Consider the following 13,223-nt stretch of genomic DNA (forward strand, 5'->3'; position numbering starts at 1 on the left):
AAAACTGTTACTTTTCTGGATTCAAATTCGATAGTGACAAATAGCAAAAGTAGCAGGTCTACAAGATCAAAAGCGCTGCGTTTTCAAGCAGATCTGCTACTTGCTTTTGTGCGACGCATGTAGTATATTTTCTCATTTTTATCTCTGCCACGTATTGCCACGAACTGTACTGTCTTGAACTATAAGCTATTCCTATATGTCCTGCCACACTTAAAGGAAACCAAGGTTCATGTTTTAGGTTGTTATTAGAGAAAGTAAAAGATGAGTGTTCATTTTTTTTTCATTTCCTGCTTTCTTTCGTTTTAGGGATTTTAGCTGTTTTTGACAGGGGGGCATTATTTTGAGCACAGGGCTAAATATATGTATTTTTTTTTTTACAAAATCTTATTTATTATTTACTATAGACCCCAATAAATTACATCTGGCCACAAAAGATCACGGGATCTACTGAATGTGAAGGAGACCTATACCGGGGGAAGCCACACTGTGTATCATAGGCTCAATATGTCAGTTTGACACATTCAGTAAATACCGTGATCTTTTGTGGCCAGATGTAATTTCTTGGGGTCTAGTAGGACTATATTAAATAATAAAAAAGACATCGCTAGAACATATTTAGCCCCTGCTCGAATGCCCCCGCCCCCCTATCAACAACAGCAAAAATCCCCAAAACGAAACAAAAGCAGCAAATGAAACAAAATTAACACTCATTACACTTTTACTTTCTCTAATAACAACCTAAAACATGAACCTTGGTTGAAAAAAAACAAAACGAAAGTTGTCCTTTAACTGTGAGTTTTATGTTAATAAATATATTGGACCGCATCAGTTTGCCTTGCCTGGTTCTACTTCTGTTCTGGGTCCTCGCCTGACACACCGTGACACTTTCAATGTCTGTTCCCTCTCTTTCCTGTTTAGGGGGCCCCAGTAGTAAGAAGAGCAAAGAGAAGAAGAGCAGCAGCGGCATGTCTGCAGAGAATGAAGTCTGCAGGTCTCCCCTTCCTTCAGCCCTCTCGTCTGGGCCAGAGAATGAAGTCTGCAGGTCTCCCCTTCCTTCGGCCCTCTCGTCTGGGCCAGAGAATGAAGTCTGCAGGTCTCCCCTTCCTTCAGCCCTCTCGTCTGGGCCAGAGAATGAAGTCTGCAGGTCTCCCCTTTCTTCAGCCCTCTCGTCTGGGCCAGAGAATGAAGTCACGGATCGGGCGGCCATGAGAGACGGGCTGGGAGAAGAGCACACCTCCTCCTCCTCAACCGTATCCACAGCTTCGACACGGTGCAACAACAAGGTTCCCGAGGAGAACAATGTCGCACCAAGCGCACCCAGCATCTCTCCTGGAACTGCGCTGCAGGCCTCGAATGATCATGCACTGCCACCCGGTGGCTTGAACACCAAACTGCCACCAGAGATTTCAGGTATAGATAGACCGACCGGGGGGGGGGGGGGGGGGGGGGGGCATCACTGTGGAGTCGCATAATTAATTAATTAACTCTATGTCAGTGGTTTTCAATGATGGAGAGTTGGATGGAGAGTTGACAAGAAGTCTACACAGTTTTAGATAATGTAGATGAGTTGATATTTTGATATCACTCCTATGGTACCAACATCGTATACAACATGGAATTGTGGAACAAAATCTTTGCTTAAAACTTTTGGGTCTGAGTTAGGCTAAATCTCATCAAAATGTCCGTCCGTGGCTGCAGAATAAAATGTGGGACCTTGATATGAAAAGGGTTGAAATTAACCCATTCCGGACGGGAACCCCTTTAGGTGTTTTACTTTAGCTATTGAAAAATAGCAGATCTACAAGACCTACGAGCTTGTAAGGTCTGCTATTTTTTTTAAATCATGGAAATGTGGCGCAAATTTGGAATATATATATATATTCCAGTCCCTGGAACAACATATTTTGAGATGGGAGGGTTGGAGGCCAAATTCATATAATTTTAGCGGTCCTTGACATGAAACCACTGACATAGAAACAGATCAGGTTTATCAGAAAACTGTCATGATTTCGAAGACATTTTGTAAAATCGTCCTCGGGTCTAAATGGGTTAACCCATTCTGACCTGAGATCAGATTCATACGAGGTTTCCACTGGACACACACTGGTCTGATGAACCCATTCTGACCTGAGATCAGATTCTAAAAATGTCAGTCGTTCTTCGAATTTTTCAAAAATAGCAGACCTACAAGCTCGTATCGCGCCACTCGGTGGCGCGATATGAGCTTGTAGATCTGCTATTTTTCAATAGGTAAAGCATAACATGATGCTAACACCAAAATGGGTGCCCGGTCAGAATGGGTTAAACCGCTGCTCTACTATGTGCATCATCAGCAGATCATGTGACCGCGATGGCCGTAACTCCGAGGGAAGCTTTAATTCCAGCCACCGCCGCCACCCAGGAGGGGAACCGTGTGGCCGCTTCCAGTGGGTCTACCGTGCGTCACGTGGAAGAAGGGACCAAAGTGGAGACGGGACAGGAGGACCTGGCATCCCAACCGGACCTGGCATCCCAACTGTCTGCCACTGGTTGCAGGTGAGAGATCTGAGGTCTTCATGTTTATTGGTGAACATGAGTACAGGTTCAGGTTCATTTATATATACTAGACATGGGGAAAGCCCCATATATGGTGCCCATGTCTCGTGACATCACTATGACATCATCAGGGATGTCATAGTAAATGCGACCTGCTGTCACAATTAAGCCCATATGGAGAACCCTGATGTCATCCATATTAGTATATGGATATATGTCGTTCTGTCATTATGTTGATCCTTCCCCATCTTTCCTTCCTCTTCGATATCTCCCTTTTGACCGATACCTGTCCATTTAAACTCTAGACGGACCCGCCCCAAAGTTATTAGTGCAGCCGCGCCCGGCAGCCGGTGAAAACTAGAGTTCTCAACAGGCCCGGAAATTAAGGCCCGGTCCTAGCTGGGCCCTCATCAAACCCTGTACACTCAAGACACTGCCCCCGCTGTCACCCTTAGATCTCCATCTACGGAGCTGACCTGTTCTGACATTCCATTATGTTGATCCGACCTCATCAAACCCTGTGCACTCAAGACACACTCCATATATATGGCCAGTGCACACGTCTTCTTAGTGGTCGCCCTTGACGACGGGAAACTGTGCCGTATTAAGAAGCTCTGTTGTTTCAGCGCTTCTTCCTGGTTATAACAAGGAAAACGTCAATGCCGTTTATATTGATTGGAGGCCAATGGGGAGTCTACCACCGGGCAAAGTTATTTTGAAAGCTTTGGTTTTGTCACTGTGGCCTAAAGCTATACCGTTGAATGGATTTATTTGACACCTATATGAGACCTGTAATCCGCAAGATTGTATCTCGCATGCAGTTCACAACATTGTTGCTATTTTATGAACCAAGTCAGCATTTTCCTGTAGACCCCCCCCCCCCCCACCTCCCCACCTCTCACATTTTCTCATTGTCTTTTTTGAAGCTATGTTCAAGTGTGACGTGCGTGACTGCGCGCGCTGTGCGTGCATGCATGCGTGTGCGTGCGTGCGTGCGTGCGACGAGTGCGCATGCACACGCACATGGAGCAGAGTTCATTATTTGAGCTCAGGGACTGTGGGGAACAAAAGTCATCTGTCTGTCTGTCTGTCTCTGTCGCTCTATCATTCTCTCCCTCTGTCTCGTCATCTCCATCTTTATCATCAGGCCGAAGGCCCGGGATGGAGTTTTAAAAACCCATTTAGACCTGAGGACGATTCTACAAATGCCTTCTAAATCCTGACCGTTTTCTGAAAAACCCCTATGTTTCTGCGTCAGTCATTTTCAAACATTTCCATGTCAAAGACCCCCAAAACTAGATGTAATTGGCCGTTGACCGATAAGAGTTAAAGACGTTCGCTCTGAAAGAATATACATGGCCACATAACTCTTGATCCATAGGTCATACAATCTCAATTATTTCCCCTTGGATTGCATGGACCATGACACAACTTCAACCACGGTGGATATATACAGATTAGGATAGTTACTGGTTATGTTTATAACATCCATAGCTGTATGCATACTGTCGTAATGATAAATATAACTACTGTTGAACTGCACTCTGTCGAGTGGCTACTTGCAGAGCGCGCAAGTACTGTCGACCGCTACAAACTGTCAAACCTCAGCTTCTCTGTGAAGGAACGTTTGAAATGTTGACTTAATAGGTTTAGCTATTGGCTACCTACCTATACTTTATGCATGTAAAAGAGTAGTATTATGAAGTATGGTACAAGTTTCTATCTATGAAAGAAATACAGTTTTATCGATTTAGAATGACCCTGGATCCCTTTTTAGTTCCTCAAAGAAAAATAAATCATCGATATCCGATGGGAAAAAAAAGGTATATAAACTGAAATAAAATATGTTATCACGTATGCAGTATAATTATTTATTTTAAATTGTCAATTGCTTTAGATTTACTTAATCTTGGACTATAGTGATATTAATACCAAATGCCTCTGTGTATATGTATAATGTAATTTGTAAGTTGATTAGCGGTATACTGTGGTTACTTTGCGCCACTTTTGATGCGTATGCACCGTCCCAGCATATTCGATGCGTATGCACCGTCCCAGCAAATGACGTAATGGACTACTTGTGCCTGATACGACAGTGGTGCCAGATTACATACATACATACATACATACATACATACAATACAATAAATGGTTTCCAGGCCTTGCTGTGAACTTTTACTCCTTTATGGTTTTAGGTGGTTTTATTACTGTCTATTTTTATATCCATTTTACCCTTGGGTTTTAGAAGACATTTCGGACATTGGTTTAGGTATGCGGTCTAGCTTAACTTGGACTCAGGGGGGTGGACGCCTCTGCCTTGCATAGTCCCCAGTGAATAGGCATTTTGCCCTTCACTGGTAACCTTATTTTGGATTTGTTTTAAATATATGAAGGTTTTATGGGCTGGGCTTTTTACTAAAAAGCCCCCCCTTTTAAAATACTACACACATACATACATACCCACCTACATACATACATTTCAGACGTTTTAGCAGTTTTTAAGGACCCACTTTTAGGCCAGTGCACCAGAGCAAGCTTTTGCCTTTTTTTAAACCCCACCCATTTTAACCAAATACATACATACACAGGAGCATTACCTTTAATCCTCCCGACAACTAAAACATATCGTCATTACGTCACCATCAAAAACCAATTACACCCCTGGCATTGGGTCCTTTAATCCACATCTTTGTTACGTCATCATTGAGAGCTACTGTAGTTATACCAGTTATACCCTGACGTCATATGCTGGGACGGTGCATATGCATCGAATATCGCTTGCGCAAGTAACAACCACCGGTAGTGCTGTTGGAAAGGCTACAAGAGAGCACATACAATATAAGCACACCGTGTGAATAGTGAATTAGGAGTGTGGCATTTATTTTATTTTATAATAATAATAAATATTTTTTTTATCCCACGATTTTGTAACCCATTTTTCACCCCTGTGTCAAGTATCTAATGTGATCCTGGGCTCTAACATATTGCAAACGTTCTTTCACAGAGAGGCTGAGATTTGAACGTTCGTAGCGGTCTACAGTACTTGCACGCTCTGCTTGCGCACTAGCAGGCCATTTATGGCCTAGTAGTTGTGTGCAACAAGCAAGTATAGGGCGGCACTCGACAGAGTGCAGTTCTAGTTAAAGTTAAAACACCAAAAGGGGTTCCCGGAACTTCCCGGCCCAGAAGGGTTTAATGTCATTACCCGATAAATGACCACTCCATTGTCCATATAGCTTCCAGCCATTTTAATTTGGCTGGTGCATTTTGTTGAAGACTCAGGTGCTGCTTTGCGCAGGGTCATCATCATAGCGTGATGCCGGGGGGCTCAGCTGAAATAAATGCATATCATATACATTACTGTGTGTGTGTGTGTGTGTGTGTGTGTGTGTGTGTGAGAGATTACGTATATATACATTTAATTATACATAGGTCTCACGCCCACGGAACTTATAACTATGAATACTTTTGATCTCGGCATTCACCCTATTGGATCCAAAGCAGCTCATCACATGATTTCAGGCATTCATCTTTCCATTGCCTTTAAAAGCACTATAGGCTAGTATTTAGCATAATCTTACTCAAGCCTATACATCAATCTCTCAATCTCAAGGGAGGCGTTTCATTCACATATAAAGCAATTAGAATTGTGCGCCGTTAATAATTCATCCGCGCGCGGTCACACTGCAGTTTACAGTATAACACACCCTCCTTTATATCTGACGGTGGTATAGTAGCTTGTTTCAGCTCTTTTACGGTGGACCTTACTGCGTGACACTCGAGGATTTTACCGCGTATATACAGTAAATACTGTCGCACAGTCGTACGCGTGTATTTCAGTCGCATACATAGCGAGCTTTTAGAAGGGCATTGCTGAGTGTATAATGTACGTAATATGCAGTATATCAACGTTCCCCTGCAAGGTCCATCAGCAGCACTGCCTCTTGATCTCTCTGTGAACATGTATAGCAATTACGCTCCGCCCCGGGTCGTCCTCTGAGATCCGCGTCTTGTATAAATCCGCCGTGGGAACATCATGCCCTGATTGAACTTAACCCATTCCGAGGCGGGGAAAAAAAAAACCCTTTTTGGTTGTTTTTAAGCTATATACTTTATAGCTATTGAAAAAATAGCAGATCTATAGCTTGTATATAGGTGCTTGAAAATTGCGGCACACAAATCCTTGGAATGATATTTTCTTTCGGGGCGAACGTGTTTTTAAAACTCAAATCTTTGCTTCTGAGGGGGGGGGGGGGGGGGGTCGGCGGCCAATTACATCCATTTTTGGGGGTCCTTGACAGGAAAATATATGAGAACGACTGACACATAGAAACATGGGGTTTTTCGGAATACTGTCAGGATTTGTAGAATCGTCTTCGGGTCTAAATGGGTTAAAACCTCCTTGGGCATGTGATTGTCCATCTCTCTCTCTCTCTCTCTCTCTCTGTCTCTCTCTCTCTCTCTCTCTCGCTCCAGCCCCCCCACCCCCTTATTCCCCAAAGCTCTCTCTCTCTCTCTCTCTCTCTCTCTCTCTCTCTCGTATCCCGAAGCTTTCTCTTTCTAATGTGTATCTAAAGCGGCTGATACTAGCATGTGCCACAGACCGTTACTGTATATACTGTACACACGGTATGCAGCCGTTGACACTTGATCTCTCTGTGCATTGTAAAGTGCAAATGTGTGTGAGTTATGCGCGATGGGATATGCGGGGCCCTGGAGATTTCAAATAAAAACAGCAGGCCCTTTTATAGATGCGCGCATACCAGGGGGTTGGTGTATAGAGAACCATGCTCTCTCTCTCTCTCTCTCTCTCTCTCTCTCTCTCCAACTGAACTGCCTCAGCATTTATAACAGTCCTGGAGTCTAGAAGTGGGTCATGGGAACACACTGTAATGTTGTCTGTCCTAACTGGACGCACCTGTTGCATCATGAGATGTACATAATGAGCAAGGATACTGTGTGTACACGAAAAGTACGTTTTTTTGTCTTTGATTTAGCTATGGTGTTTAGGGACGTTTTTATGCACTGCAGCCTTTTTTTTAATTAACCTATTTTGGGGCGGGAACCCCTTTTGGGGTTTTAAGCATTATGTTATACTTTAGCTATTGAACAATAAAAAAATCTACGAGCTCAAGCGCTACGAGCTTAATTGTAGGTCTGCTATTTTTGGAAAATCGTGAATGCATAGATATTCTTTCAGAGTGAACGTCTTTAACTCAATCTTTGCTTCTGGGAGAGTCCCTTGAATCATTTTGCGGGTCATGACTGACAGAAACTTGAGTTTGGTTTTTCAGAAAACTATCAGGATTTTGAAGACATTTGTAGAATCGTCCTCAGGTCTAAATGGGTGTAACCCCTTCTGGGTGGGAACCCCTTTTGGTGCATTATGTTATGCTTTAGCTATTGAAAAATAGCAGATATACAAGCTCTGTAGGTCTGCTATTTTGAAAAATCGAAGAACGACTGACATAGAAACATAGCTTTCTCGATAGTCAGGATGTAGAAGACATTTTTAGAATCTGATCTCAGGTCAAAAAGGGGATGACAGCATTGCAAACAATTATCACTATTTCAGCTAATAATGATAAAGAGAAAGGAAAAACGTATGGACCTTTTTGTGTAGATTACTGAATAGTGTTTACAGGAAATTCACAAATGTTAGGAAGTTCGAAGGACATCCCAAACAACGTTTATTGGATTTCAAGACTATAACTTATCCCTTCTATTCTGTTTTCAGCCAAATGGAGCCTACCGGAAACCAGGTGGAATATGTCCAGGTAAGACTGCTGCTGCGTGTGCGTGTGCGTGTGCATGTGCGTGTGCGTGTGCGTGTGCGTGTGTGTGTGCGCGCGCGCGCGCCATCAGTCATTAGCAGTTTTGCATTTTCAGCGCTAGAATGTTTTGATTGTTTTCGGCCCTATAAACACACGGGCAACCCTGTTCTGAATTAATTCCAATATCTTCCAGCAATATTAGATTAGCCGTTCATGTGAGCTTTAAAATGTAATTTTCAGATGATTACTAGCCCCTTATACTTTTGCAATTATGTGTCCATTTCAGCAGGTCCATCTTGCGCTCAGCCTAATTCGGTTTGCCATTAGCTAATTAAATCTGGAGTCAGCAGCAGTCATGCTGTCGGCAGTATAAGGCTATGTGTTGCAATCCCTCGGCGGCCACTGGGTGGTGCTGTAGCACTGATTTTATGTATAACTGGCAGGCATGAACCAAAAAGGAAGCAAAATGACCTTGGGTCATAACTGGCGGTACCTCAAAATTGTACTTAAGTACCGTACTTAAGTAAAAGTACTTAGTTACTTTCCACCACTGATTCCGTGCGAGTTCCAGTGTACAACGGAACCAGTTCTATAGAACCAAAGTTCTATAAACCAGTGTTTCTCCAACCTTTTATTTTTTTCTAATATATATTTTTTATCCCACGATTTTGTAACTCATTTTTCACCCCTGTGTCAATCATCTAATAATGATCCTGGGCTCTACACACCCTCCGCCAGGGGAGAGCAACGGACTTGAACTCATGCTCCCTTCATGCCTGAGTGTCCAAGTTGCTCCTTTTACACCTGACAGGGGGGGAGTTTCCCTGGTTGGACGCATAGCGCGTGGAAGGAACACGTTATTCCTTTGTTGTTTCCCTTTGCCCTCCTCTCCAACCTTTTCAATTCAAGGACCTGCACCAGTTTGATATGCGGTAAATTAGGCCGCAGTTTGCTATCATTTGTTTTATGTCCGGGAAGCTCCCTTTGGTTCCCCCGACTATCACTAATTTAGCCAGGGGACCCCCTGGAACCGCCTCAAGGACCCCTGGGAGTCCCCAGACTTCCATATTATAGGAACCAGCGTTACCAGCGCTTATAAACTGCCTGGGAGACTGAGGAAAGCAGAGAGGGGATTTACATTTCTAACTTTTACCGAGCTGTTGAACTCCTGGGCAGTGGTGGAAAGTAACTAAGTACTTATACTTAAGTACTGTACTTAAGTACAATTTTGAGGTATTTTACTTGAGTATTTCCAATTTTCCAAGACTTTTACTTCTACTCCAATACATCTCAGAGCCAAGATTTGTATACTTTTACTCCACTACAATTATTTGAAAACTTAAGTTGCATAGTTACTTTGGCGATTATAATTAAAACATATACATTAACCACTTCAGCCCTATACATTTCCGGCCCTTTGAAAATAGCCGATCTACAAGCTCACAATGCGTCGCAACGCTATTCTGCAATATGAGTACTTCTACTTTTAGTACTTTTAAGTACATTTTTTGTACTTTTACTCATTTTCAATTCCGTATACTTTTACTTGTAACAAAGTATAGTTCTAAATTGCAGTATTGGCACTTGTACTTAACCCATTCTGAACGGGAACCCGTTTTGGTGTTTAGCATCATGTTATGCTTTAGCTATTGAAAAATAGCAGATCTACAAGCTCGTAGCGCGCCACCGAGTGGCGCGCTACGAGCTTGTAGGTCTGCTATTTTTTTGAAAAATCGAAGAAAGACTGACATTTTTAGAAAATGATCTCAGGTCAGAATGGGTTCATCAGACCCAGTGTGTGTCCAGTGGAAACCTCGTATGAATCTGATCTCAGGTCAGAATGGGTTAAGTAAAAACAATTGAGTACTTTTTTTCCCCACCACTGCTCCTGCAGGGATTGATTCCCTTCCGGTCTATTGATTATCTATCTGAGGCAGAGTGGTGAAAGCCTTCTCCTGTGACTCTGACTCGTATTCCACTTCGAAAAAAACGAATGCATTTTGTCTGCGAGTTTCGACTAACCACAACAAATCGACTATACCGTGTGGCGTATAATGCTTCGTTTAAACGCGAGCGGAAATGGTCGACCTGTGTCGCGAGCTATGTGTGTTTGAAACATTTCGAATATGGTTTAAAAGTGGTTGAGTTCAGTTTTTATGGTTTATATGAAAACAAAACAAAAAAAACATTTTTCTTGTAAGTTAGACGTTCTCAAATATAGACAGTTTAATCCGACTAAATACAGTCTAATTACAAAATAATTGTGAACCGTAAATAAATTTATATTAAAATAGGCCGTTCCGGAGCACCCCCCCCCCCTTTTGACTGCGGTGCTTTGTGTCATTACGGTGATGTCATTCATATAACCTTATATGGAGCCCCAGATGTCAGATGTCATGCTTAACCCATTCTGACCTGAGATCAGATTCAAAAAATGTCTTCTATACATCCTGACAGTTTTCCATTCTGATCTGAGATCAGATTCTAAAAATGTCTTTCTATGTCAGTCGCTCTTCGATTAAAAAAAAAAAAATTAGCAGACCTACAAGCTCGTAGCGCGCCACTCGGTGGGGCGCGCTACGAGTCTTGTAAAAAAAGACTGTTATATACATTTGAAATCTCGAAACGGGGGGGGGGCCTTTCTGCATAACGAGTATACGTTTTACTTTGGTATACTTTTAAGTACATTTTGATGGCCAATACTTTTCTATACTTTTATACTCAAGTATACTTCATGGATTATTTTTTTTAACTTGTAACAGAGCATTTCTATGTTGCAGTGTTGGTATACTTTTATTCGTGAGTAAAACCTGAATGTGAGTGCTGTGCCTGTCGACCCACCCACGCCCCGCTGCTTCCAGCCCTACAGTGTCTGTCTCCCTGCACTCCTCTAAAACATTCATGACAGCTGATGTTTAAATCAGGACCTGGCCCCCGGTGTTCAGAAGAGAACAGCGTCATCCCACCTCTATCTATATTGACTTAGAATGCACTCACTCACTCACTCACCTGCACACGCACGCACATACACACACACACACACACACACACACACACACACACACACACACACACACACACACACAGTCGCGACGCAAGACAATGAGGGGAAAACAAATCTCTCTGAGTGATCTGATTTGACATGGAGGAGAGCAGTCTGAAAGACAGAGGCCCAATCAATGGATGAATCCCTGGAGCACATGTATTCATGCTTTCCATTGTGTGTGTGTGCGTGCGTGTGTGTCCATTATTATACCGTATAGCGTTGAGGGCCAGGGTCAGTCGGAGAGCACTGTTTTTTTTTAACCGTTTTTTTTTTACTGTATTATCTTTTTCTTTTCACTTTCAGTATACAATGTCTTGTTTTTAATAGGGGGGGGGGGGGGGGGAGGGGCTGCTGCTTATAAGCATCATTGTAAGTCTGGTGAATGATTTAGGCCTCTTGTCTATATAGTGTGGCAATCTGCGTGCGTGTGTGCGTGTGCGCGCCGGGAGACCAGGGGAGCCGTGTGTCTGCACGTGCACACGAGTATTTCTATCTATAGATGTGTGTGTGTGTGTGTGTGTGTGTGTGTGTGTGTGTGTGTGTGTGTGTGCATATTTGAGTGTACACTACACTTCACTACAGTATGAGTGTGGGTGCGGTATATACTGCGCTGCAGTGTTCCACTGTATGTGTGTGTGTGTGTGTGTGTGTGTGTGTGTGTGTGTGTGTGTGTGTGTGTGTGTGTGCAGTGTATTTGTCTGCAGCCCAGCCCTGCTTTGTCTCTCAACCTCTTTAGTGGTTTGGAGGTTCTTTGAAGGGGGGGGGGGGGGGGGGGGGGGGGGGGAATCATATGTGGTTCATTAACATATGTTTGGCACACGACTCGCCCATTGTAGCTTTAAACAAAATTATGCTCTGTGTGTGTGTGTGTGTGTGTGTGTGTGTGTGTGTGTGTGTGTGTGGGGGTGTCAGCTGTGTGTTAACACTCTTGATTAAGAAACTGGTTTGAATGTACAGAATGTGTGTGCCCTACTGCCCCATGCGATTTAATCAATGGTGTGTGTGTGTGTGTGTGTGTGTGTGTGTACATGTGTGTGCGTGTGTGTGCGTCTGTGCGTACATGCACGGTACAAGAAAGAGGCTGTTGCAGTAGATTGAGTTAGGATGGCGCCGCTGTGAATGGGAGATGCGTAAAATTCCACGGCTCGTCTTTGCTAACTCGCCCATCCAAGGTCTTCTTCTGTTACTGTCATCACACACACACACACACACACACACACAATCAGGCAGGCTGACAGCGGCACTCGTAGCGCGGCACCGAGTGCCGCGCTACGAGCTTGTAGGTCTGCTGTTTTTGAAAAATCGTGCAAGTGTGGTGCAAATCTTTGAATATATATTTTTTTCAGAGCGAACATTTTTAACTCAAATCTTTGCTTCTGATATATTTTCAGATGGGGGGGGGGGGGGGGGGGTCGGTGGCCACATAGTTTTTGGGGTCCTTGACATGAAGTAGTTTGAGAACCACTGGCATAGAAACATAGGTTGTTGTTTTTTTAAACTGGATTTTGAAGCTTTTAAAAAAAAAATCAGTCAGGTCTAAATGGGTAAAACCCTATTAAAACTCAATGTCTGCCAACGACTTAATTAACTGCTTTTTTATCAACTCCCGTAGCGCCAACGACGTCTTTATCGCCTTTTTAAGACATTTATAACGTTGGGCAAAAAATAAAATGTATAGAAACTGGCACTCAGGGTCTTTTTTGCGCCCCATTGTGGCGATGGAAGAGTTTTAATGATATTTGATCAAACAATGCCGTATATATTCTATTATAATCCTACTTGCCTGTACATAACAGAGAACAGAGCACCACCTATACAGTTCACCACGCCGCCCAACAACGGGGGTTATTTATTTGTATGGCATTGGT

The 13,223-nt window shown here is 43.2% G+C and overlaps 1 protein-coding gene across 1 annotated transcript in view; it reads left to right on the plus strand.

Annotated features, from left to right (window-relative positions):
* The window catches only part of sh2d3ca (SH2 domain containing 3Ca), a gene marked incomplete at its 3' end in the record, with an annotated part of 86,197 nt that overhangs the window by 933 nt on the left and 72,041 nt on the right, over window positions 1-13,223 (plus strand). The window contains exons 2-5 of the mRNA XM_080756795.1: window positions 919-991; window positions 1,145-1,410; window positions 2,337-2,535; window positions 8,273-8,312. Coding sequence (XP_080612921.1) covers window positions 919-991; window positions 1,145-1,410; window positions 2,337-2,535; window positions 8,273-8,312 — 578 coding nt within the window. The remainder of the gene's footprint in view (window positions 1-918; window positions 992-1,144; window positions 1,411-2,336; window positions 2,536-8,272; window positions 8,313-13,223) is intronic.

Source organism: Protomyctophum bolini, assembly GCF_963924005.1.
Source record: "Protomyctophum bolini genome assembly, chromosome: 22".
Taxonomy (NCBI): Eukaryota; Metazoa; Chordata; class Actinopteri; order Myctophiformes; family Myctophidae; genus Protomyctophum; species Protomyctophum bolini.